The 27,526-nt window shown below is 42.3% G+C and overlaps 1 protein-coding gene across 2 annotated transcripts in view; it reads left to right on the top strand.

The window, feature by feature from the left end:
• The first annotated feature begins 10,661 nt into the window (after window positions 1-10,661).
• Window positions 10,662-27,526, top strand: part of RIOK3 (RIO kinase 3) — a 29,380-nt gene continuing 12,515 nt past the window's right edge. Inside the window, exons 1-8 of one of the 2 annotated variants that reach the window (XM_037982442.2) lie at window positions 10,662-10,872; window positions 18,555-18,650; window positions 20,643-20,758; window positions 21,687-21,832; window positions 21,926-22,033; window positions 22,236-22,345; window positions 23,846-23,989; window positions 25,113-25,240. In XM_037982442.2, coding sequence (XP_037838370.1) covers window positions 20,694-20,758; window positions 21,687-21,832; window positions 21,926-22,033; window positions 22,236-22,345; window positions 23,846-23,989; window positions 25,113-25,240 — 701 coding nt within the window. In that variant the 5' untranslated portion in view covers window positions 10,662-10,872; window positions 18,555-18,650; window positions 20,643-20,693. The remainder of the gene's footprint in view (window positions 10,873-18,554; window positions 18,651-20,642; window positions 20,759-21,686; window positions 21,833-21,925; window positions 22,034-22,235; window positions 22,346-23,845; window positions 23,990-25,112; window positions 25,241-27,526) is intronic. The other variant, XM_007974459.3, reaches the window with a different exon arrangement.

Genomic DNA, 27,526 nt, shown 5'->3' with positions numbered 1-27,526 from the left:
CCCGAGACGGCCACGTGGCTCCGAGCTCCGCCAATCAGCGCGGGGACCGCCCCCGCCGTCTGCCTCCTTAAAGGGGCCGCGCCGGCGAAGGCCGGGCAGGCTGGGGACCCGCAGGGAGACACCCAGCCGGCGGTCTGTCTGCAACCATGGCTGGCCCGGGCTGCGACAACCGGTACAGGAAGGTCGGACAGTCATCCTTCTTTTAAAAAGTAGAAAGTGGCAGAAGAGGAAAAAAGCATACCGCAGTTCACAATACCCCATCACTGTTTAAAGAAAAATGTTCATCGCTATCTCTATACCATAAGACCAAAATATTACCCGTGCTTCACTGAATTTTCCCAATTTTCTCCACTGAGTCTGTAGCGCTTTGGCAAATGACACAAAAAAGGTAACAACAATAAATGTTCATTTAAAAGAGGGAAGGTGAAGGAGGAAAGAACTGGAATTTAGTATAGGTTTTTAAAATTTTGTTTGTATTTAAGTAAAGTCATTCCATTTCGTTGACATTTCTATAAAATAAGAATCCTTTGCCAAAGTAGAGTTTCAAGCATAGCTTCTATTGCTATTCCTATTCCTATTCCTATTCCTATTCCTATTCCTATTGCTATTGCTATTCCTATTCCTATTCCTAGTCTCTAGTGTGGAAAATTGGACTCATGAGGCTTCCGGCAAATATTAGTAAACCATGCAAGAAAACCTATTGATGGACTTAGACAGTAGCAAGAAGTGCCAGTGTACTCTGCCTATAGAAACACACAGATTTTCAGAAACACCCACACACAGGGAAACCATCACTCTTAAGCCACAGCAAAAGTCCTCCTGGCCCTCGGTGCTGGAGCAGTGGATGGGAAACGATACACCAGCCTTTATGTAATTTTTCTGTTTTTCAGAGGCATGCCTTTTTTCTCTCTGCTCCCTCCAGCATTGAGGGAGGGCTGACCTCGGCGTGTCCCCTTGAAGCCACTCCCCAGCCACCACTGTCTCATCGCAGTCCTTTGCCTCTGCTCACCTTTCCACAGGTCTCTTCCTGGCCCTACTGGTTGGTCTGCACAGGGGACCGGCATATAGAGATGGAGATGGGCTGGTCACCCCTTCCCTCCCTTTTCTCCCACAGTCTCCTTCAAACCACTTGCACGGATGGATATAGCTTTCTCTACTGAGACTGGATGATATGGTTTGGCTGTACCCCCAAATCTCATCTTGAATTGTAGCTTCTATAATTCCCACATGTTATGGGAAGGACCTGGTGGCAGATAATTGAATCTTGAGGGCAGTTTCCCCTTTACTCTTCTCGTGGTAGTGAATAAGTCTCACGAGATCTGATGGTTTTATAAGAGGAAACCTCTTTCACTTGACTCTCATTTTTTCTCTCTTGCTGCCACCATGTAAGACGTGCCTTTTGCCTTCCACCATGATTATGAAGCCTCCTCAGCCCCGTGGAACTGTGAGTCCATTAAACCTCTTTTTCTTTACAAATTACCAAGTCTTGGGTAAGTCTTTATCAGCAGCGTGAAAACAGACTAGTACACGGGGTTATTAAAAGGAAAAACACAGAACAGGAAGAGAGGAGATGAAGCTTCAAATGCACTAAATTTTCCTCTCCATAGAAATAAAATCATGTAAGAAGTTAACACTTCACAAGGAGGCCCCTTCACAAGACTACACTCAGTTCTCACCCATCGCTCTTGCCCCAGAGTTTGTGTCTCTTTCTCCAAAACACCAATCTTTAATGACAACTTAAAAAGATCGTTGTGCCCGGGCTCGGTGGCTCATGCCTGTAATCCCAGCACTTTGGGAGGCCGAGGCAGGTGGATCACGAGGTCAAGAGATCAAGACCATCCTGGCTAACATGCTGAAACCCCATCTCTACTAAAAAAATACCAAAAAAAGTTAGCCGGGTGTGGTGGCGGGTGCCTGTAGTCCCAGGTACTCGGGATGCTGAGGCAGGAGAATGGCGTGAGCCCAGGAGGCGGAGCTTGCAGTGAGCCAAGATCACACCACTGCACTCCAGCCTGGGAGACAGAGTGAGATTCCGTCTCAAAAAAAAAAAAAAAAAAAAAAAAAAAAATCATTGTAACAAGACCAGTAGAGATTTATAAAAGAAAAATTAGCAAACCAATACCACACTCTTCACCACCACTACCCACATGACGAATATTAACAGGTTGGTGTATCCTTCTACACCTTCCTCAGTATTCATAGATCAACATATACCCATTTATAAGTCGTTGCCTCACAAAAATGGATCTAGCTATTCACATTGCTAAACAACTTACTTTTACAACTACAGGTCAACACATAGAGATTTAATATTTTAAAAAAGCTGCAGGCATTCCGCAGTATGGATATACCATAATGTATTCAAACATTCTGCTGTTGACATAATTATGTTGTTTCTAGTCTTTTGCTACAACAAACAAGGCTATAATAAACATCTTTGTACATATGTCTTTACCTCCTGCTGGTTTAATTTCTGTAGAATAGATTCCCAACAGGAGGATTGCAGAATCACAGTGTGTGTGTATTGTCTTAAATCATTACTTTCCACTTCCCTTTACTTTCTGCCTGTAGGAATCCGACTTAGGTCTAGCTCTTCTCAAGCACTTCAGGCATAACTTATTCTCCTCTCTTTTCCAGTACTACTTTTTAATATGTGTTACAGTAATTAGCACCTTACATTTTTTCCATATTGTGGTTCATGAAGAAAATGAAAGTATTTGTTCAGAACCCCAGGCTAAATTGCCGACACTGCCTAGAGTCTGAAATGCTGTCCAGGCCTCCCTGAAGATGAGGAGGAACTCCTGTAACTCTTGCCCAGCCACACCAGTTAAGAAGCTGTATTAGGCCCAGGGTGGTGGCTCACGCCTGTAATCCCAGCACTTTGGGAGGCTGGGGTGGGTGGATCACCTGAGGTCAGGGGTTCGAGACCAATCTGGCCAACATGGTGAAACCCCATCTCTACTAAAAATACAAAAAATTAGCTGGGCATGGTGGTGTGTGCCTGTAATCCCAGCACTTTGGGATGCCAAGTTGGGCAGATCACCTGTGGTCAGGAGTTCAAGACCAGCCTGGCCAACATGGCAAAACCCCATCTCTATTAAAAATACAAAAGATGCCGGGCGCGGTGGCTCATGCCTGTAATCCTAGCACTTTGGAAGTCCGAAGTGGGTAGATCACGAGATCAGGAGATCGAGACCATCCTGGCTCACATGGTGAAACCCTGTCTCTACTAAAAATACAAAAAATTAGCCGGGCGTGGTGGCAGGCACCTGTAGTCCCAGCTACTCGGGAGGCTGAGGCAGGAAAATGGCGTGAACCCAGGAGGCGGAGCTGGCAGTGAGCCGAGATCACGCCACTGCACTCTAGCCTGGGTGACAGAGCAAGACTCCGTCTCAAAAAAAAAAAAAAAAAAAAAAAGAATAGCTGGGCATGGTGTTGTGCACCTGCAATCCCAGCTACTTGAGAGGCTGAGGCAGGAGAATCACTTGAACCCAGGAGGTGGAGGTTGCAGTGAGCCAAGATCACACCACTGCACTCCAGGCTGGATGACAGAGCAAGACCCTGTCCCCCCCAAAATTAAAACAATAAAAAGAAGCTGTATTAGAGTCAGGGTATTGCATACCCTCTCTCCTCAGCCACATGGCAGCTCTTGGAGAGCATAGGCGCCCCTCTGCTTAGCTTGGTGTCTTACACAAACTAGGTACACTGATAAATGCATGATGAAGGAATCTGTCAACTGAATGACTGCAACAACGAAGTGATGTAGGAATGGGATTTTAAAATGGTAAACAACATGTAACACATGTAATACCAAAAAGGCCTAGAATCCCATAACCCAAAAGACACCTACAGTCACCAACTTGCCACATGAGCATCAAACAACCTCACAGGAGATTGCCTTTAAAGCGATATTGCTGTTAAGAGGATAACAACTACAGCAAATGAGTAACTTAAATTGCATTGGCAGAAACACTTTTGTTGGTAAACTTCTTTGATAGTTGTTATTGCTTTGTTTCACTATTGTGCAGGCTTTGTACGGTGTTGCCTAAAAAGTAATGAGTATGCCAATTCAGTTCCTAATTAAAGGTATTCATACTATATTAAGTTTAATCTCACTTCTGTTATATATTATTACCAAAGAAATCTAATCATTCTTTTTTTCTTTGTCATTTGAGGTGAAGTCTTGCTCTGTCACCCAGGCTGGAGTGCAGTGGTATAATCTTGGCTCACTGCAATCTCTGCCTCCCGGGCTCAAGCTATCCTCCCATCTCAGCCTCCTTAGTAGCTGGACTACAGGTACGTGCTGCCATACCCAACTAATTTTTTGTTTTTTGTAGAGATGAAGTTTTGCCATGTCGCTTAGGCTGGTATCGAACTCCTGGACTCAAGCAGTCTGCCTGCCTTGGCCTCCCAAAGTGCTGCGATTACAGGCATAAGCCACTGTGCCCAGCTGAAATCTAATAATTCTAATATAAGATTGTAATATTTTGTTATTTAATTTTATTTTAAAGTGTCAAAAAATAGGCAGAATGTGAAATTGGTTTCCGATCAAATGCAGAAATGCCAGTTGAGTGGTATGTATAAACATATGTGATGGAAGATTATTAACATTGTCTCCAGACATGTCTGGAAATTCCAATGGTTTCAAAACAGAGGAGAAATTGGAAAGAAGTTGAGAGACTATATTAATTAGGATATTTTATAGTGTAAGTCAGAGAACTCCAAACATATATTGGCTTAAATAATAAGAATACATTGGTTCATGTAACTGAAAAGTCTAGATAGATAAGGCTTCAAGTATAATTTGGTCCAGGTATTCAACAATACATGGGGTATCACCAAGAACTTGGGTGACTATGGATCCTGAATTGCCTAAAACACTTCTGATTTATGCTTTTGTTCTAGAATAATTATTAACAGCACCCCTTTCATTCCTACAAGGGTCTTGGTTTGGATGATAAATGGTCACCAACTAAGAACCTAGTTTCTTCCTACTCTTGGCTCTGCTTTCCAGGGCGCCTGGGTTCTCACATGATTACTGCTGCCAGAGTAACCAGGGTTACTTGTGACTCATTCAGCTTCAGAATAAGAGTGAATTTCTCTTCCCTCATTCAACAAACAACAAGCCTGTGGTTCCTTAAAACTACACCATCCCAGGACAAATGCCTACCCAGAAACAATCATGTGATACCCTACCTTGTTGTAACCTGAGTGACCCTCTCCTAGCAGAGAGAGAGCCGGACAGACTCCATTTTTAGTTTCTTCACTTGCAGCCCCCTTTCACCTCCCTCCCTTAAGGCGTACCTAGTGTAAAACTGACTCAAAGCACGTTCAAGAATGCACCTACTGATAAGATATTGAGGCAAGCTGCACCAGCAGCTCCTGGGGACGCGCTCGGTGGATGGCACCCAAAACCCCTGCATTTATCTCTTTGTGATAGTTTAAGCCCCTGCACCTGGAACTGTTTATTTTTTTGTAACTGCATTTGTAACCAATTAGTTTTTTAACTTTTTGCCAGTTCTGCTTCTGTGAAAATTGCTTCAGCTAAAATCCCCCCTCCCCTATTTAGACCAAGGTGTGAAAACAGAACTAGCCCGGTCCTCAGGGCTGAGAGAATTTTGGGCGTTAGCTGCCTTTCGGTCGCTGGCTAATACAGGACTCTTTAATTTGTCTCAAAGTGTGGCATTTCTCTATAACTCGCTTGGTTACAGCAATCACTGTGTCTAAGATAATTTAGACTTCTTTAGTTACAGGATTAAAGTTTACAAAATTATTTAGAGATTGTATAACCAGCAAATAAAGAACTAATTATTTGTTTTCCCTAAGTAAACTGCTTATCAAACTGTATTATCCAAGCAAACCCGGATGTATAGTCACTACATCAAAGGTAAATGACCTTTTGGAAAAGATAAATACAGCTTAAATCAGATAAATAGCATAAAGCATAAATCAGATAAATAAAGAGTTATTTTTCCTTGAAGTTACTTTCGGAAACTTATTTCAGAGCTAAGTAGTCCTTACAAAGAAAATTTTTGCCCAGTAGAATTTACTTGAAATCAATGGTTGGTATTTACCTGAGATTTCTCTGAGCTCTTTCAGCAGAAGAGCAAATTCAATTTAGGCCTTATTATTTCCTAATCATTGCTTAACTTGTTTTCTTTTACAAATTTTGCATACCAAACGGAAACAACCAGAACAGTGAGTCATGAAAATTGATATTGACATTAGCAGTAAAAGTGCTGAAAGATATTGCCAGAGGTATTGATTTTTCCAAAACCATATTATTCTGTTCCACAGAGACTGAGTTAAAACAAAATCAGCAGATTTTACATTGACAAACCATAGCTGTTAATGTAAGATTGAAGTAAACTTTCTATGCACATGAAAATATGTACTTGTGTTATTAATTGAGATGTTTGAGACCAAAGGGGCATTATCTTTAATTAATTAATTAATTAATTATTTTTTTGAGACGGAGTCTTGCTCTGTCACCAGGCTGGAGTACAATGGCACGATCTTGGCTCACTGAAACCTCCATCTCCCAGGTTCAAGCGATTCTCCTGCCTCAGCCTCCCAAGTAGCTGGGACTACAGGCGCCTGCCACCACACCCAGCTAAACTTTTTTGTATTTTTTAGGAGACGGGGTTTCACCATGTTGGCCAGGATGGTCTCGATCTCCTTTTTTTTTTTTTTTTTTTTTTTGAGATGGAGTCTCACTCTGTGCCCAGGCTGGAGTGCAGTGGCGCAATCTCGGCTCACTGCAAGCTCTGCCTCCCGGGTTCACGCCATTCTCTTGCATCAGCCTCCCGAGTAGCTGGGACTACAGGCACCCGCCATCAAGCCTGGCTAATTCTTTTGTATTTTTTTTAGTAGAGACGAGGTTTCACCGTGTTAGCCAGGATGGTCTCGATCTCCTAACCTCATGATCCACCCTCCTTGGCCTCCCAAAGTACTGGGATTACAGGCGTGAGCCACTGTGCCCCAGCCATTAATTTATTTTTTGATAATATATTCATAAATGCTCAATAAATGTTTATTGAATGAAAAAAGAGGGAAGCTTGGATGAAACAATGACTTGTGGGATTTTTTCCCCCACAAATCTTTTTTTAATAATAAATTTTTACGATAGCACACATGCAGAATTCTCAAAAGATGGCAGAAGCAATAGCATACATTTTGAAACTCCTTAAATCACCCTTAAAAAACAGAGCAAATATAAATATCTCCTGTGAATATAGGTGCAAAAATCCTCAACCAAACACTAGCAGAAGGAATTCAGCAACATGGAAAAGGAATATACAGCTTGACCAAATGGGACTTATCCCAGGAATGCAATGTTTGTTTAACCTACAAAAACCAACTAATACAATACACAATATCTAATAAAGGATAATTTATTATATTGATACCTAGACATAGATAAGGCATTTGACAAAATTCAACACCCCTTCACAATGAAAACATTCAGAAGCTAGAAATAGGAGGGAACTTCCTCAATATCATACAAGGCTTCTATAAAAAACCACAGCTTAACATCATAGCTAATGATGAAAGAGGGTTTTCCTCCCTAAGATCAGAAGCCAGACTAGAATAACCACCTTGTCACTTCTATTCAACATTGTGTTGGAGGCTCTAGCCAGGACAACAAGGCAAGAAAAAAAAAATAAATAAAAGGCATCCAGATTTCAAAAGAAGAAATAAAACTATCTCTAACACAGAAGACAAAATTTCATGTATAGAAAACCATAAAGAATACACTAAAACACTGTTAGGACTAGTAGATGAATCCAGCAAGTTGTAGAATGCAAGATCAATATACAAAAATCGATTATATTTCTATACACTTGCAATGCACAATCTGAAAATAAAACTAAGGAATCAGTTTTATTTAAAATATCATAAAAACAATACTTAGGAAAAATTGGCAAAATGAATGCAAAATTTATTATCTGACAACTATTAAATATTTTTGAAGGGCATTAAAGAAGACCAATTGAATTAACTAATACATAAATAAAATTAAACCGAAAAATATCCCATGCTTATGGATTGGAAGATTGGATATTATTAAGATGACAATAATCCCCAAGTTGATCTACAGATTCAATACAGTCCTAATCAGAATTGTAGCTGGTTTATCTTTCTCTGCAGAAATTAACTGATCCTAAAATTCATACAGAAATTAAAGAGACCCTTTATAGCTAAAAATCTTGAAAGAGAAGAACAAAGTTAAAGGATTCACAGTTCTTAATTTCAGAGATTATTACAAAGCTACACTCAAGACAGTATGGTACTGGCAAAAGGATATACATATAGACCAATAGAATAGAATTGAAATCCCTCACATTTATGGCCAACTGATTTTTGACAAGACAATCCAATGAACAAAGAACAGCACTTTTAAACAGATTATGCTAGAAGCCGGGCACAGTGCTTCACACCTGTAATCTCAGGACTTTGGGAGGCCAAGGCAGGAGGATCACTTGAGCCTAGGAGTTTGAGACCAGCCTTGGCAACATGGTGAAACCCCGTTTCTACAAAATATAAAAATAAAAAAAGTAGCCAGGTGTGGTGGCGCACACCTCCCAGTTACTCAGGAGGCTGAGGCAAGAGAATTACTTGAGCCTAGGAGGTCAAGGCTCTTGTGAGCCATGATTGTGCCACTGCACTCCAACCTGGATGACACAGCAAGACTCTGTCTTAAATAAATAAAAATAAATTCCCTTTTGTTTATCCCTTATAGTCAGATCATTATATATCAATTTTAAAAGATGCTATGCAGTAAAGGGAGCAAAACAAAATCTTTGTTATTAAAAATGGCAATGGGTTAGATAGGCTTAAGAACTGCTGAGTCCCAGCTGACTCTAACTGAACCATATCTGTAACATTTCATCTAGTAATCTTATGAAACTACTCAGTAGTCACTAAATATACTATGAGCTTTCCTGCCCCTATGCCTAGTCTTAGGCTATTCTTCTACCCATACTAGTGTTACAGCTTCTCCCCAACCTTCATGACCTACTTTGGTGCCATGCAGCCTTTCCAGATCTCACTACCCCACGATGAATCCTGAAATCTTTGTGTCTATAGCTGTCATTTGGAAATAAATCATGCACTCTTTGAGACAGAAGTGTTGTACTGTGATTTAATGTTATTGTGTGACTATTTTTCTGTCTCCAGGTGCAATCTCACAGTTCTTAGTCTTTCCCAAAGGACTTTGGGGGCTCCTAGGTAGTTAATAGATAGTTGTTAATTGTCTGAAACAGCTATTTGCAGAATAGACTTATTTCAATATTAAAAACTAAAGAGCCTTATTTCTATTCTCTTTAGAGACCGAAGAATCTACTGGTTCATGTGTTTGGGCAGGGCAGATTCTCGAATAGTTTCATTCCTGCTGAGAACCAGTGAGTTTGGCCGGGCACAGAGGCTCACGCCTATAATCCCAGCACTTTGGGAGGCCAAGGTGGGTGGACCATGAGGTCAGGAGATTGGGACCATCCTGGCTAATACAGTGAAACCCCGTCTGTACTAAAAAAAAAATACAAAAAAAAAATTAGCCGGGCATGGTGGTGGGTGCCTGTAGTCCCAGCTACTCAGGAGGCTGAGGCAGGAGAATGACGTGAACCTGGGAGGCAGAGCTTGCAGTGAGCCGAGACGTGCCACCACACTCCAGCCTGGGCGACAGAGCAAGACTCCGTCTCAAAAAAAAAAAAAAAAAAAAAAAAAGAGAACCAGTGAGTTCATCAGCAGAGAAGACAGGGAGTAGGAGCTGGAGCCAAAGCCTCTAAACATTGTGCTTACTCTGCCTGACAGCAAAATGGCCATTTGTGTAAAATATAATGTACAACTAGTCCAGTTCCCAAACCGATTGTCTGGGTTCACCCCTTATTAGCTTTGCCACTTGTTATGTGTGTGACCTCAACTAAATTACTTTACCTCTCTGTGCCTCAGTTTCAATATCAGTAAAATAGAGATAATGACAGAATTTAGCTCTCAGGGTAATTTTGAGGACTAAAAAGTTCATGAAAGATTTGAAGAGTGCATTGATATACTAAGTGAAATGCAATGCTTAGTTATCTTTTATCTGGTCATTTTATTAGAATCTCTCTACAAAATACAGAATCAAAACTTTCATTATGCAGTCTTATTTTTGTTCACTGTTACGTAACACATTTTACACATTTTCCGCATTCCACGCCCCGCCCCCCAACAACAACCACCACAAACTCCGACCGTCCTCTCCAGGCCTTTTCCCTCTATAAACCTGCCATTTGCTGTCTCCCAAGTCATCCCAGTTCAGAACTGCTCCAGGAAATAATGAATGAACAGAGAGAGCCTAGTTTGTTTATTTACAATCCACCAGTCTAATCTAGTTTAGATCCAGCGGCAGTCTCGGGGTGCCAAGGAGATGGCAGTGCGGGGACAGGGCAGAGCCTGGGCCAAAGGAAGCCAGACCCAGTTCTTGCCATGCCCTGCCCGACATAGGCAACGTGACACCAAGCGACAGCCAGCTGATCCTTGCTTCCCCGAGCCCGGCGGTCAGCGGCCGGAAGTAGCCCGCCCGGGGGCGGGGAAAGGTGCCTTAAGGAGGAGCTAGGGGCGTGTGGCCAATTGCAAGCGACTGTCCCAGCGAAGAGGGCGGAAGAGGAGAGATCCAGTTCCGGACGCGGCCGCCGCCGTCGCCGCCATCTGTCACCTCCGCTCCGGCATCAGCAGCCAGTTGTCCCTGCCCCGCCTGTCTCCTCGGCGGAGCCTGCTTCCCATCTTGCCACCTCTCTGCTCTGTTCTTGTCTCTGCCTTCATCCCAGAATGGATCTGGTAGGAGTGGCATCGCCTGAGCCCGGGCCGGCTGCGGCCTGGGGACCCAGCAAGGTAAGTGGCAGACGAGGCTGGAGTACTTGCCTTGGTCACAAGGGCTGGTTCTCTCGGAAGGCTCGGAAAGGGCGGCTTCGTGGGGGACTCGGCAAGTTCTGGGGCGGGACCCCGCCGACCTTGGCAAGGGGGCACTGGCCGCGGGGGTTCCGGGGTGGGGATGGAGGGAGCGGAAAGAGGGGCGGAGGGCGGCTGGATCTCCCAAATGCCACCTTGAGTGGTTAAGGCTCTCTGTTTCTTCAGCGTACTCTCTGTATCGCCGTAGCATGTATTTGAGCAGGACTGGCTTACACACGCTGATACTGGAGGGGAAACAAGCACAATCTTGTTTTTCACGGGCCAAGTGAGTCAGCCGAATACACAGCTAGCCAGACAGAAAGTTGGTTTAGGGAGCTGTTTACTTAATTTGTCAAGTGTGGTTATCCCAGTTCGGAAATTTCTTGTTTTTGAAGTAGTAAAAGATAAAACCCAGGCGCACCCTCCTCCGTCGACGCTAATATTCATGTGCACCCCACGGACTGTAAAGTGGTTATGAATTTCATGATCTGCCTAAGCTTTGACGTTTAAACTTTTTCATAGAATGGCAAACTAAAGACCTTTATTTCACATTTGCTTTCTGGTTTCCAGGCAGGTCCTTTTCATGATACTTTGATTATATGGATGAAAATACTTTTCTGCCACTTTATGGAGGGTTTGCTTGAGAGCCGAGTGCTTCCATTGGGATTTTTTGTTCCACAAATTAAGGTCGTGAAGGAGTCTAGCTTTTTTAGCTTCATAATTGTTCTTTACATGCTAACACAGAATATTTGTTCCCATTTAAAAGGTCACCTGTGAAACTTATTAGATCTTCAGGCTAGGTCTTAACAGGAAAAGGGTCAATAATTAGCTATTAAGTAAAGGAAAGTTAATTTTATAAAAGTTCTCATACAACTGTTGGAAGAATCTGAGATACTGCATTGACAAATGTGGTTACCCTCCGCATGTTATTTTGCTTATTTTTCGTTAAAGCCTTGTTTACAAGGTCAAGATTAGTAGACATAAAAGGATGAAATCAGTAGACAGACTAGTATTATAAATATATACTTTGTATGTTAAAGTCCTTCAGTTAAGCATTGGTAAAGGCTGGTAAAAATGTCAAATGAGACAAACCGTATTCAGAATACATCCTAATCTCAGAACAAATTTCACTTACGAAACTAATTCAGTAATAAAATATTTAACAGTCATATTTTTATTTAAGTGTACATCGTCAGAACTATACAATTCCATTTTCGTTGTGCAACAAAAATGCTTCTGGAATTTATAGATGCTGTCTATTGGGAGGACAGTGTTTTGAAAGGCAAAACAATTAGAAACAGGCTGAAAGTACTATCATTAATCCTTTTTCACTCTAACCTTTCAGAAAACCAAAGTGACAGAAGCCTACATGGAGGAGGTGAAGATTTTAGGAGGGTTTTGAAAAATGGAAGGATTCTCAAAACTTTTTAGTCAGTACTTTTTTCTTTCTTTCCTTCCTCCTTCTTTCCTTTCCTTCCTTTCTTCTCCTCTCCCCTCCTCTTCCCCCCTCCCCACTCCTCTCCCTTCTCTCTTCCCCTCGCCTCTTTCATTTGAGACGGAGAGGTGCTCTATCACCCAGGCTGGAGTACTGTGGTTTGCTCCCGCTCACTGCAACCTCTAGGCCTCCCGGGTTCAAGCAATTCTTGTGACTCATCCTCCTGAGTAGCTGGAATTACAGGTGCCGGCCACCATACCCAGCTAATTTTTGTATTTTTAGTAGAGACAGGATTTCACCGTATTGGCAAGGCTGGTCTCGAACTCCTGACCTCAAGTGATCCACACGCCTCGGCCTCCCAAACTGCTGGGATTACAGGTGTGAGCCACCGTGCCCGGCCTCTTCCTTTTTCTTTTCTTTTCTTTTTTTTTTTTTTTTTTTTTTTGAGACAGAGTCTTACTCTGTCACCCAGGCTGGAGTGCAGTGTCGTGATCTTGGCTCACTGCAAGCTCCGCCTCCCAAGTTCAAGCTATTCTCCTGCCTCAGCCACCCGAATAGCTGAGATTACAGGCGCCTGCTACCACACCTAGCTAATTTTTTGTATTTTTACTAGAGACGGGTTTCACTGTGTTAGCCAGGATGGTCTCGATCTCCTGACCTTGTGATACGCCTGCCTCGGCCTCTTTCTTTTTTAATTGAGACAGGGTCTCACTCTGTCACCCAGGCTGGAGTGCAGTGGCCTAATCACAGTTCACACTGCGCCTTGACCTGGCAGGCTCAAACAATCCTCCCATCTCGGCTTCCTGATTAGCTGGGACTACAGGCCAGTGCCACCACACCTAGCTAATTTTCGTTTTTTGGTTTTTTTTGAGACAGAGTCTCGCTCTGTCACCAGGCTGGAGAGCAGTGGTGTGATCTTGGCTCACTGGAACCTCCACCTCCTGGGTTCAAGCGATTCTCCTGCCTCAGCTTCCCGAGTAGCTGGGACTACAGGTGCATGCCACCATGCCCAATTAATTTTTGCATTTTTAGTAGAGATGGGGTTTCACATGTTGGCCAGGATGGTCTCGATCTCTTGACCTTGTGATCTTCCCGCCTTGGCCTCCCAAAGTGCTGGGATTACAGGTGTGAGCCACTGCGCACGGCCAATTTTTGTGTTTTTTTGTAGAGCTCGGATTTCACCATGTTGCCTAGGCTGGTCTTGAACTCCTGGGCTCAAGCAGTACCCCACCCCCTTCCGCCTGGCCTCTCAAAATGTTAGGATTACAGGTGTGAGCCACCATGCCTGGCCCGGGCTTCTTTATACCCTTAAAAATTGAGGACCCCAAATGTCTTTTGTTTACATTGATAATATCAATTGATATTTATCATATCTGAAATTAAAACTGAGAAATAGAAAAATTTTAAGTCATTTAAAAGTCATGCTAGTCTGATGGTAGTGGGTTATCAGAACTTATTAACATTAGTGTCACTAAAGTTGATATAGAACCTTCCCACTGCTAAATTTAGCTGGCTTAAAAAAAAGGTCATATGTTAACATAAATAACATTTTTATATTTAAAGAAAACTTAGAAAAATAGATTAGAACATGTGAGAAAAGTAGAAAAAGAAAACAAATAAAAAAATAGAGTTGAGATCTTACTGTGTTGCTCAGGCTGGTCTGGAATTTGTGGCCTCAAGCAATCTTCCCACCTTGGCCTCCCAAAGTGCTAGAATTACAGGTGTGAACCACCACACCTGGCCAAAAGAAAACTATATCTGAAAACAAAAATTAGTGAACAGTATTTTATATGTTTGCAAATCTCTAACATCTGGATTCTTCTGTCTTCTTTTTTCATTCAGCCTGTTGTGAGGTTGAAGTATTTGAAGAAAATCCATCCTCACAGCTAAGTAGATTGTAGCAGGTATCAGTGAAGATGGGTAACAAGAGCATAGTAGAAATACTGAGAACAAACTGGGTTAATCTCTAAAAATGCAATTATATCTTAAATCTACTCTTTAGAAAATTTTAGAAAACACCAGAATACCAAGCACACATTCCATTAGCCATCAGTGATGATGTCATCACATCTGATGTAGACTCTGGAAAACTCCACACTCTTGGGGGAATGAGAGTTAAAAAGACAAATAATGTATTATTACTATTATGAAAATTTTGACATCATAGACCCTCTGAATGGCTCTTGGGGATCCTTCTCTCAGAGTACCAGGGTGCAAGTTACAAAATGCCCAACTACTATTGTGGACAAAGAATTTTAGGGGATATTCCAAGAAGGGAGGATTGGCAAACTGTAAGCAAAAGTGAGCAAGTGTGTAGCTCTGTTGATAGAGAGTTGTAAAAAATAAATAAATAAATAAAAATTAGCAGTACACCTCAAAACTGTCAAAGTTATCAAAAACAAGGAAAGTCTGAGAAACTCAACAGCCTAAGAGGCGCTTAAGGAGACGTGGCAACTAAATGTAATGTGGTATTCTGAATGGGATCCTGGAACAGAAAAAGGATGTTAGAGAAAAACTAAGGAAATCTGAGTAGAGTATGGACTTTAGTTAATAATAAAAAGTATCAATATTGGTTCACGAATTGTGACAAATGTAGAATACTAATAAGGTGTTAATAGGATAAACTACTGAGTATAGGATTTGGGAACTCTGTACTGTCTTGGCAGTTTTTTTCTGTTAAAGTAAGACTATTCTAAAAAAATTTTTAAAAATGGATTAGTGTTGTTACGTAGTCCCAGATTATTTTTTTCAGACACTTGTCTTGAGTTGAAAAATTACTTACTTAGCCGGGCGCGGTGGCTCAAGCCTGTAATCCCAGCACTTTGGGAGGCCGAGACGGGCGGATCACGAGGTCAGGAGATCGAGACCATCCTGGCTAACACAGTGAAACCCCGTCTCTACTAAAAAATACAAAACACCAGCCGGGCGAGGTGGCGGCGCCTGTAGTCCCAGCTACTCGGGAGGCTGAGACAGGAGAATGGCGGGAACCCGGGAGGCAGAGCTTGCAGTGAGCTGAGATCCGGCCACTGCACTCCAGCCTGGGCGGCAGAGCAAGACTCCGTCTCAAAAAAAAAAAAAAAAAAAAAAAGAAAAATTACTTAAATTATGTCTTCTAGCTGTATGATTAGAGAGGGGACCTTCCTGTAGGTTACATTTCTCTTGACTTGCTTCCAGTAGAGGACTGAATTTTTGTTACTGTGTGCCTCTTTCATGTTTGCTGGGTTTCTTTTATTTATTTATTTATTTTGGAGACAGAGTCTCACTCTGCCGCCCAGGCTGGAGTGCAGTGGCGCAATCTTGGCTCACTGCAACCTCCGCCCCTGGGCTCAGGCAATTCTCGTGCCTCAGTCTCCAGAGTAGCTGAGACTGCAAGTGTTCATCACCATGTCTGGCTAATTTTTTTTTTGTATTTTAGTAGAAACGGAGTTTCACTATGTTGCCCAGGCTAGTCTCGAACTCCTGAGCTCAAGCAATCCGCCCGCCTCAGCCTCCCAAAGTGTTAGTATTATAGGCGCGAAACACTGCGCCCAGCTGCCGTTTTTAATTTTACTTGATTCTTTACCCATAATTGTCTGCAGGAAACCTTTAAAAAAAACAATGATACAAGCAGCGAAAGTCATATCTTAGGAAGTGGAAGGAAAGAGAAATGATTCCCCACTAATGTGCAGCTTGCCAGGTGGGGGAGCATGCGGTAGTAGTGAAGAACCCCAAGGAACAGAGTTCAGTGGTGGCGGTTTTGCAAAGGAGAGGAAAACAGGGTGGGTCTTAGGGTTATTTAGCAATAGGAAAGAAGGAACCAAGAGGCTGGTGAAAGCTTGATGGATGTCCTTTGAAGAAGAATTGCTGACTGGAAAGGATTGTATGAGGCATCCCATCAGATTGTGACACTATAGGGAGTTTGTGTTGATGAGTGGAATAGTAGGAAATGACTTTGGATAGCTAGGACGGAGCAAGATGATGGAGGACGTTTCCCCCATCTCGTTAGCTTTTTTACAAAGAGCGGCTTACTGAAGAGTCACAGATGACAGAGGATTCCCTTACATACCACCTATGGTACCTGTTCATAGGAGGAGCCTGCAGCAAATTTTCTGAGCACTTGGGATAGCAAACTTCTTGTGCCTATAGGGAAAACCCAGGGGGTCTTCTCCCGCCCCCAGAAGCTGTCCCTCTCACAGCCTGGAAAAAGTGTATGGAGGGCTTTTAATTGTTGGCTTGAGGAGTTTGGGTTTGATTTCAAAGTATGGGAGTGGCAGCCTATCTGAAATCTTTACTTATTTACCTCACCCAAGGGAGTTGCCTCAGTGTGAGGTGGACCGCTTGAGCTGGTACAGGGTAGTATAGTCTCTAGAGTCTAGGGTCAGTAGGAGTGGACAGCGAGGATGCTTTGGTGCTGTTTGAGGTCTCTACACGTTTCCCTTTCTGATTCAGGGTATCTGTGAGTAGGTCAATCTCTGCCTCAAAATAACAAAAGTCCTGCCTGTCATTTTTGCCTCTTCTGACAGATCGTCAGCTAATACTTTAATACCTTAGCAGACAGATGGCAACAGACTTGAAGCCTCTGAAGTGGGCAGGCAAAAGGGCAGACTTTCCAAGATGGGGGAAAGGACATTAGATTAGTAGGGATGTAGAAAGACATCAGACCTCTGCAGCCAATCACTCCAGTGTTTTCTTTTGGCACATACTGCTTAGGAAATACTGGAATGCCTCTTTATATCCAAAGCTCTATGCTGGGCTCTGAGGGTGGATAAGAAGTCTCTACCGTTCAAGGCGCTCATGCTCCATTGTGGCTAATGCATGAACTCTAATACAGTGATGAGTTCGGCATTAACAGTGTTTGCATACTGCTGTGGGAACACAAAGGAAAGGGTCCAACTTTGGTAACACTGAGACGGCCTTATAGAGGAGGCGACATTTAATTGGTGTAAATAAAGAAGGAAGAAGAACCAATGGTAGAGAAAGGAATGTGTGAAGGCATGCAGTGGGGAAAGTATGCCATCTTTTTTGTTTGTTTTTGAGACACGCTCGCTCTGTCACCCAGGCTGGAGTGAAGTGGCGGGATCTCAGCTTGCTGCAACCTCTGCCTCCTGGGTTCAAGTGATTTTCCTGCCTCAGCCTCCTGAGTAACTGGAACTATGGGCACCCGCCACCATGCCTGTAGTGTAAATTAGGTTAAAAAATACTAATTTTTATATTTTTAGTAGAGATGGGGTTTCTCCATGTTGACCAGACTTGTCTCGAACTCCTGACCTCAGGTGATTCGCCTGCCATGGCCTCTCAAAGTGCTGGGATTACAGGCGTGAGCCACTGCACATGGCCTAAGTATGCCATCTTTGGCATATAATTAGTGTCACTAGAGTGTAGGATAGAAGAGGGTTGAGATTGGACAGATAAATCAGGGCAAGTTGGGCATCCCTTGCTGAGGAATTTGGATTTTATTTATTTAGAGACAGGGTCTTACTCTGTCACCCAGGCTGGAGTGCAGTGGCACAATCATAGGACTCAAATGATCCTCCTCCTACTTCAGCCTCCTGAGTAGCTGTGGGACTGCAGGCATTTGCCACTGTGCCCGGCAGGTTTAAAATTTTTTTGTAGAGATGATATCTTGCCGTGTTGCCTAGGGTGGGGAATTTGGATTTTGTATTGCAGACAGTAGGGCAGTTTGCTTCACACATTCCAGGGTGAGGGGATAGGGAAGCTGTATAGCAAAATGCTAAGAGTGCAGCCTGGCATCGCCTTGGTTCAGAGCTTGGTACTTCCATCTATGATGTTATCTTGGGTTAAAAGAAAAGCCTTTATGTATCTCAGTTTTAAAATCCATAAAATGGGGATGAATTGCAACTACTCAATTGTTGTGTGATTTAAGTAATCTATGTAAGTTATGTGTATTTAACCAAATTATTTAAATATAGTGAATATTCAGATATTGTTTGTTATGCAACTGGTAGTCATAGCCAAATGTGATTGAAAATTCTGAGTTAGACAGTCACCTGCCTTTTGGAGCCTGGACTTTGAAACTGATCAGATGAAACATTTCTAGGCTAAACAGCATTGTATCTTCTACCTAGAGGATACAGAAGGAACTCAGCAGAGTCATGAGGCCAAAAAATTAGCTATGTTCTCCAGATGATAGAAAACTTCAAGATTCTAGACCTTAAAATCCTTACCAAGAGGGTTCTCCACTCAATTACAGGGTGAATGAAAGTCACAGCAGACCTTCAGGAAGCCTCTTCTCTCCCAAGTCTGGCCTTACAGAAGGCCGGAACGGTTCTGTGACAGTGTATGGCAGGTACGTGCTAGGTGCCACTTGTATTTCCTCAATCTCAGGGTGAGACTAGATACAACTTGATTCTCATTCACTCAGGCATAAATATAGTTATCGTTTGTCACCCTTAGGTGCTCCACCCAAATAGCCTGAGCTAAGTAAATTCCTGAATGTCAGTACTGTGGAACCTGAACAAAGGTCACTTGCCCAGTTGTCTCTGAGTGTCATGCAGCAGGCCTTTAGACCAACTAGAGGGCCTACACTGGCTGAACCTGATCATATAATTTTGTGGCTAAAACAGATATCATTTTATGCTATCTTCTAAATTAGACACTCAGTAGTAGTTAAGGAATAAGTTTGGACTTTATCCTAAAAGCAATGGGAAATAATAAAAGAGATTTTGAGTAAGGAGATGGAACCCATCACATCTGCATTTTAGAACAATTACTGTATTACAGTGTGGAGAATGGAAACTACCAAGACTGAGAGCAGAAAGATTCGTTAGGATGCACTGAAAGTAACCCAGCGAATGGGATACCTTGGAGTAGAGTTATAGAAGAGGGATGGAAAGAGCTGGGCAAGTTCAGGAGATGCTTAGGCGTCTTACTCAATATTAAAGGTCTTAATCAGTAGGCTATAAAATGTAATCATTTGCTGCTGCTAAGTAAAGCATCTTGCCCCTTCAAAAATTATGAATTTGAAATAAAACCTGCAGTTTGATTTCAAGAAGGCTGAGGCAGGAGTATGTCACTGAGGAATGTCAACTGGGTCTGACAGAATATTACTGTGTGTATTGGTATTATTTTAAGAGCCTGTTTGTTAGCTTCTAAAGTTCAGAAATAAAATTTTGGGGCTAGGCTTGGTGACTCACACCTATAATCCCAGCACTTTGGGAGGCTGAGGCGGGCAGATCACCTGAGGTTAGGAGTTCGAGACCAGCCTGGACAACGTGGCAAAACCCTATCTCTACTAAAAATACAAAAGTTAGCTGGGCATGGTGGCTCACGCCTGTAAACCCAGCTACTCAGAAGGCTGAGGCAGGAGAATCGCTTGAACCCAGGGAGGTGGAGGTTGCAGTGAGCCGAGATCATGCCACTGCACTCCAGCCTGGGCGACAGAGGAAACTGTCTCCAAAAAAAAAAAAAAAAAAAAGAAATAAAATAAAAAATAAAATTTTTGTTGTTTGTTCTTGCTTTTTGTGTGTGTGTGTGTGTGGCATGGGGTCTCATTCTGTTGCCTAGGCTGGAGTGCAGTGGTGTCATCTCTACTCACTACAACCTCAACCTCCCGGGTTCAAGCAATTCTCCTGCCTCAGCCTCCTGAATAGCTGGGACTACAGGCATGCACCACCACACCCCACTAATTGTCTTTTTGGTAGAGATGGGGTTTCACCATGTTGGCCAGGCTGGTCTCGAACTCCTGACCTCAGGTTATCCACCCACCTTGGCCTGCCAAAGTGCTAGGATTACAGGCATGAACCACCGCACTTGGCCTGTTCTTGTTTCTGTTTTAGTATGTCCTAAGATGTTTTGAGAGGGGCTGACATAATTTGTACACTTAGATGACTCGATGCTTAAATTAGAATGAGATATAACTTTCCATTAGGCTTCAAATTGTGCTAGTTGGTATAGTCTGCTCCTATAGGAAAATCTACTTGAGAAATCAGATTATAAGCAGAAAGTAGCTTGGTGAGCAAGGATCGGAACAAGAGGAATCACATGAACTCATGCGCTAGTCGGGGGATGCCAGTGGGCCTGAGGCTTCCCCTCAGCTTTAAGGATATACCTACTTAGCAGGCTAAAAAGTGCTTTTGGCTGTTTTAGTTTAGATACATCCTTGACTAAATTTGACCTGGGAGATATTTTTACTTTTGAGATGATATCTGCAAATAGCTAGTTATTCATTTCTGGTTTTTAACTACATAGTTTAATTCTCAAAGTATAAGATTATTTGTAAAATGGGAGGTGCTTTATTTCATTATGATGAGTTGAGCTGTTCTTTTTTCTTTTTTGGTAGTGTCCATGGGCTATCCCTCAGAATACAATATCTTGTTCGTTGGCTGATGTAATGAGTGAACAGCTGGCCAAAGAATTGCAGTTAGAAGAAGAAGCTGCCGTTTTTCCTGAAGTTGCGTAAGTAAAATTCACAAAGTACTTTATCTAGCAACTTATAGCAGAGTTTTAGGATTTGATGAGTAATTGTCATGACAAGTGGTTTGGAAAAAGCAGGGCAGAAGAAAGCACCATGTTGAGAGTCCACTGATATTTGAATGTTGGTCCTGATTTTGCATTGGTTTTCATTATTATCTTGGACAAACCACTGTTTCTGTGAGTTTTAGTTACATCATGTTAATGTTGCAGTTGAACTAGATGAGGTACAGTTTTGATCAAGTGTTTTGAGTTTATCTTTTCATGAATATTTACCTGTTCTTTCATTATGGATGAATGAAACATCCAGACTTTCTTTTTTTTTTTTTTTTTTTTGGAAATGGAGTTTCGCTCTTGTTGCCCAGGCTGGAGTGCAATGGCACAATCTCGGCTCACCACAACCTCTGTCTCCTGGGTTCAAGCGATTCTCCTGCCTCTTGAGTAACTGGGATTACAGGCATGTGCCACCACACCTGGCTAATTTTGTATTTTTAGTAGAGATGGAGTTTCTCCATGTTGGTCAGGCTGGTCTCGAACTCCCAACCTCAGTTGATCCACCAGCCTCAGCCTCCCAAACTACTGGGGTTACAGGCATGAGCCACTGCGCCCAGCCTCAGACTTGCATTCAGAACAAATGAATTCTAGGTCTCAGTTTGGATTTTATTATAGAATCTTTAGCTTTCTCTCCTAGCTCTCTTAACCCTAGTTGGTACTCCCACAGGTGCATGCCATTGGTCTTAAGGCTAGCTGTGCAGGAGAAGGTGAATGGTTTGATAGAGTTCTTTGAATTTTAACATGGAAAAGGCACCTCCTACTCTGATAATTGGCAATTGAATTTTAACATGGAAAAGGCACCTCCTACTCTGTTTACTTAAGTACATTATATTAGTTTATATTGCCTTATTTTGAATAGCGTTGCTGAAGGACCGTTTATTACTGGAGAAAACATTGATACGTCCAGTGACCTTATGCTGGCTCAGATGCTACAGATGGAATATGACAGAGAATATGATGCACAGCTTAGGCGTGAAGAAAAAAAATTCAATGGAGATAGCAAAGGTACTATAACCTTATTGTGACAACTCCATTGAGTGGTAGAAAACACTCATAATGTGCTCCTAAGTAAATCTTCAACTATTTTTGCTTTTTAAGTTTCCATTTCCTTTGAAAATTATCGAAAAGTGCATCCTTATGAAGACAGCGATAGCTCTGAAGATGAAGTTGACTGGCAGGATACTCGTGATGATCCCTACAGACCAGGTACCAAAACTTTTACTTTCTGGGGGCAGCAGAATAGAGGTATAGGAAGACTAATCTTTTCAATTAACTCTTACTTTTATATTTTACTTTGAATCTCATTTGGTAATTTACTCTTAGATTCAAATGTCTTTTCAGACAACGTTGAATGCAGCAATGTAGTCTTTGCTATTTTTATATACCTGGCTTGTTTCAATTGCTTTAGCAAAACCGGTTCCCACTCCTAAAAAGGGCTTTATTGGAAAAGGAAAAGATATCACCACCAAACATGATGAAGTAGTATGTGGGAGAAAGAACACAGCAAGAATGGAAAATGTAAGTTACAGAAAGTATCTATCTCTGAATTTAGAGTTTTGCTTGAATACCTTTTAAAATGTAATATCTTAGATTTCTAAAAATATCTTTCTTTCTAAAGATGTTTTTAGATAACACTATAGCAATATCATGAAAAGTGACACATTAATGAAAATATAAAGTACCTCAGAATAAAATTCCATAACAGTGTTGAAAAACTATTTTGACTCACATTGATTCTAAAATTAATAAATAGTTATTATGAAAATAACATTTATTCTTCATCATATTTGTATAAAATAGCATCCCTACCCAAACAACAGATAATGGTGGTGATTGGGGAATACGAATGGGAGGGAGAAATACTTTTCACCATATACTCTTTTGTGCATTTTGAATTTGTCTTGTGCCTGAACTACCTGTGTAAAATCAGAAGTAAAGTGTAATTTTAAAACATAGCATTCTAGGCCGGGCATGGAGGCTCACTCCTGTAAGCCCAGCACTTTGGGATGCCGAGGTGGGCAGATCACCTAAGGTTGGGAGTTCGAGACCAGCCTGACCAACATGGAAAAACTCCATCTCTACTAAAAATACAAAATTAGCCGGGTGTGGTGGCACACACCTGTAATCCTAGTTACTCGGGAGGCTGAGGCAGGAGAATCGCTTGAACCCGGGAGGCGGAGGTTGCAGTGAGCCGAGATCGTGCCACTTCACTCCAGCCTGGGCAATAAGAGTGAAACTCCGTCTCAAAAAAAGAAAAAAAAAAGGCATTCTAAATCCTTCATAAATATTATAGTTAATATAATACATTAAACATTTAGATTTTAAAGCACAAATGCCTGTTAAGTAAACATATTCAATTATATCATTTCTAGAAATATTCCAGATCTGATTCTAGAAGAGTTCTGTCCAATAGAACTTTCTGTGGTAATGGAAATGTTCTATATGTGTGCTGTTCAATATGGTAGCCACATTTGCTGTTGAGCACTTGAAATTTGGGTGCCATAATAGAGGAACTGAATTTTTAATTTAATTTTAATTAACTTAAATATCCAAGTGTGGCTAGTGGTTACCTAACTGAATTGCACAGTTCTAGAGCATAATTGTCATGGTGTGATCATAGTCTGCTGTAACAACCCACTCTCCACAAGTAATTACAAAATTGTATTTCTTTGGTAAGATTTGGTGTAGCCTTCACAGTTCAATATTGTGTCCTTTGGCTAAAAGCAAAGTACAACGCACATGCTGAAAGACCTTAGTTTTGGATGTGATGAGATGTTTTCTATGCCTGGAATAAATGCCTTCCTTTGGGCTGTAATTTCTTAAATAGTATTGCTCTTCTTTCTGTGAGTCACTTAATTTTTTTCTCTGTAGTAGCTATGAGTTCTGGTTTTCTAGTGTGATCATCTATTGAGTAAGACATTAAAGATTAATCTTCTCGTTTGGTTGTTGTTGTTGTTTTTTTTTTTTTTAACTGTCCCTATTTTAAAATATTTAGATGCTAATTCTTCTTTTTGGCAGTTTGCACCTGAGTTTCAGGTAGGAGATGGAATTGGAATGGATTTAAAACTATCAAACCATGTTTTCAATGCTTTAAAACAACATGCCTACTCAGAAGAACGTCGAAGTGCCCGCCTGCATGAGAAGAAGGAACATTCTACAGCAGTAAGGATTTATAGAGTTTTTTTCTTTTTTACTGGAAAGATTCATATTAGAAAACTTTGGGTGAATAAAAAAACCTTCATGTTTGATATTTTTTCATGAGATTGGCTTTTCAGATCAAAGATGTAAATAGATCTAGCCACTGTGGTGCCCGCCTGTAATCCCAGTACTTTGGGACAGGAGGATTACTTGAGCCTAGGAGTGCAAGAACAGCCCGGGCAACATAATGACCCCCAGCTCTGCAAAAATAATTAGCTGGACATCGTGGCACATGCCTGTGGTCCCATCTACCCCGGGGGGCTGAGGTGGGAGGATTGGTTGAGCCCAAGAAGTTAAGGCTGCAGTGAACCATGATTGTGCCACTGTACTGCAGCCTGGGTGACAGATTGAGACCCTGCTTTAAAAAAGAAAAAAAAGAGAGAGAGAGAGAGATGTAAATAAGCCAGGTGGGGTGGCTCCCAGCACCTTGGGAGGTCAAGGTGGAAGGATTGCTTGAGCCCAGGAGTTCGAGACCAGCCTGGGCAACATAGGGAGACCCTGGGAGACCATGTCTCAGCAAAAAGTTTTTAAAAATTAGCCGGACATGTTGGTGTGCACCTTTAGTGGCAGTTGCTCAGGAGGCTGAGGTGGGAGGATCACTTGAGCCCAAGAATTCGAGGCTGTAGTGAGCCATAATCATGTCACTGCATTCCATCCTGGACAACAGAGTGAGACCCTGTCTCTCTCTCTCTCTCTCTCTCTAAAAAAAAAGATATTAGGCCAGGTGTGGTGGCTCAAGCCTATAATCCCAGCACTTTGGGAGGCCAAGGCGGGTGGATCATGAGGTCAGGAGTTTGAGACCAGCCTGGCCAACATGGTGAAACCCCATCTCTAGTAAAAATGCAAAAATTAGCCATGTGTGGTGGTGGGCGCCTGTAATCCTAGCTACTCGGGAGGCTGAGGCAGGAGAATCACTTGAAAGCGGGCGGCGGAGGTTGCAGTGATCAGAGATGGTGCCATTGCACTCTAGCCTGGGTGACAAAAGCAAGACTCCGTCTCAAAGGAAAAGAAAAAGTTATTAGAAGTGGCTCAGAAAATATTTTGTGATTAGCAGTCATTTTCACTTACAGTGCTTTATCTCTTGCAGGAAAAAGCAGTTGATCCTAAGACACGTTTACTTATGTATAAAATGGTCAACTCTGGAATGTTGGAGACAATCACTGGCTGTATTAGTACAGGAAAGGAATCTGTTGTCTTTCATGCATATGGAGGGAGGTAAATGAGCAAAATATGATACCATCATGTGAAAACTTAGTCTCTTCTCCCCAAGATTAATGGATTTACACAGAATCAAAGATAATGCTGCATGGCAAGCAGCGTAATTTTTAAAGTGTTACTGTAGAAAGTCCAGGCAGTATAGGAATGTATAATACCACCACCCAGAGATCATCATTATAATTTTAGGTAGACTCCTCCAGTTTTTTTCAGTGCGTATATTATTTTCTTTTTTTGAGATGGAGTTTCAGTATTGTTGCCCAGGCTGGAGTGCAGTGGCGTGATCTCGGCTCACTGCAATCTCTGCCTCCTGGGTTCAAGTGATTCTCCTGTCCCAGACTCCAGAGTAGCTGGGATTACGGGCGCATGCCGCCACGCCCGGCTAATTTTTGTATTTTCAGTAGAGACAGAGTTTCGCCATGTTGGCCAGGCTGGCCTCGAACTCCTGACCTCAGGTGATCCACCCGTCTCGGCCTCCCAAAATGCTGGGATTATAGGCGTGAGCCACTGCTTCCGGCCTTCCTCATCTTTATCAATGTTTAGTACTGTCAAATCTAATGCTTTTTGTCAGTGTGAAAGATGAAAAGTAGTATCTTGGTATTTTGGTATGCATTTATTTAATTATGATTAAGTTGTACATTTTTTTCGAGTGCTTTATTGGCCATTTGTATTTCTTTTTCTTGTCTTCTCTCTTGTTTATCCTTTGTCCATTTTCTGTTATACTTAATATACTCTTTTTTTTTTTTGAGATGGAGTTTTGCTCTTGTTGCCCAGGGTGGAGTAGAATGGCACAATCTCGGCTCACTGCAACCTCCGCCTCCTGGGTTCAAGCGATTCTCCTGTCTCAGCCTCCCAAGTAGCTGGGATTACAGGCACGCACCACCACGCCTGGCTAATTTGTGTGTTTTTAGTAGAGACGGGGTTTCACCATGTTGGCTAGGCTGGTCTCAAACTCCTGACATCAGGTGATCCACCCGTCTTGGCCTCCCAAAGTGCCAAGATTACAGGCATGAGCCCCTGTGCCTGGCCTGTCATACTTAATATACTCTAATAAAATAAGTGATAAGTCTTTCTGGTGGAATTGGTGTCATAGTCTGTACTTTAACATTTCTAAGTTAGCAAAACTAGAGAACATTCAGTTTTATACAGCTAAAAGTAAATGCTTTTAAAAGTTTGTTAGTTTTCTGTGGTACATAACAAATTGCCACAGACTTAGCAGCCTAAAACAGCATCCATTTATTGTCTCGTAGTTTGTGTTGACAGAATCCAGGCACGGCTTAACTAGGTTCTGTGTTCAGGGTTTCACAAGCCTGCAGTCTAGGTGTTGGCCAGGCTGTGTTCCTTTCTGGAGCTTGGTGTCCTCTTCCCTTGGCCACCTTTCAGTTCCTTGCAGCCGTAGGACTGAGGTCCCACTTTCTTGTTGGTTGTCAGCAGTGGGCTGCTCTCAACTCCTTGAGGCCCCTGCAGCCATGGGGCCATCTCACAGGCCCCTTCACACACTAGCTCACACCTTCAAAGCCAGCAGGAAAATCTCTCCAGTCTGCTAAGACTGAGACTTAGTGGGATGTTATCATGGGAATGACTAGACCATCACCTTTGCCACATGACCTAACCAGGGAGTGGTTATCCCACACATGCTGAAGGGAAGTAGATATTATATGGGGTGTGCACACCAAGGGGGCTGCGAGTTTTTGGAGTCATCTTAGAATTCTGCTTTTCACAAAGCTCTGGTTGATTGGTTTATTTCCTTCCTTCCTTCCTTCCTTCCTTCCTTCCTTCCTTCCTTCCGTCCGTCCGTCCATCCGTCCGTCCATCCGTCCTTCTTTTTTTTTTTTTTGAGATGGAGTCTTGCTCTGTCACCCAGGCTGGAGTGCAGTGGCACAATCTTGGCTCACAGCAACCTCTACCTCCCGGGTTCAAGTGATTCTCCTGCTTCAGCCTCCCCAGTAGCTGGGATTACAGGTGCACACCACCATGCCAGGCTAATTTTTGTATTTTTAAGTAGAGATGGGGTTTCACTGTGTTGGCCAGGCTGGTGTCAAATACCTGACCTTGTGATCCACCCACCTCAGCCTCCCAAAGTGTTAGGATTACAGGCATGAGCCACTGTGCCTGGGTCAAAGCTCTGGTTTCTGTCACTCTCAGGTTGGTCAGGCAATCAACAATTATTCAAGCAGTAATTTGTCCTAGATTACTCAGGGAATAAAATATAAGACATATTTTTTACTCTCAAAGAGCTTAAGCTTTAGCTAAAAAGAGAACATTACAGTAAGAACCATTATGGTC

This window comes from Chlorocebus sabaeus, chromosome 18 (assembly GCF_047675955.1).
Source record: "Chlorocebus sabaeus isolate Y175 chromosome 18, mChlSab1.0.hap1, whole genome shotgun sequence".
Classification (NCBI taxonomy): Eukaryota; Metazoa; Chordata; class Mammalia; order Primates; family Cercopithecidae; genus Chlorocebus; species Chlorocebus sabaeus.
This window is presented reverse-complemented; position numbering and strand designations above follow the sequence as displayed.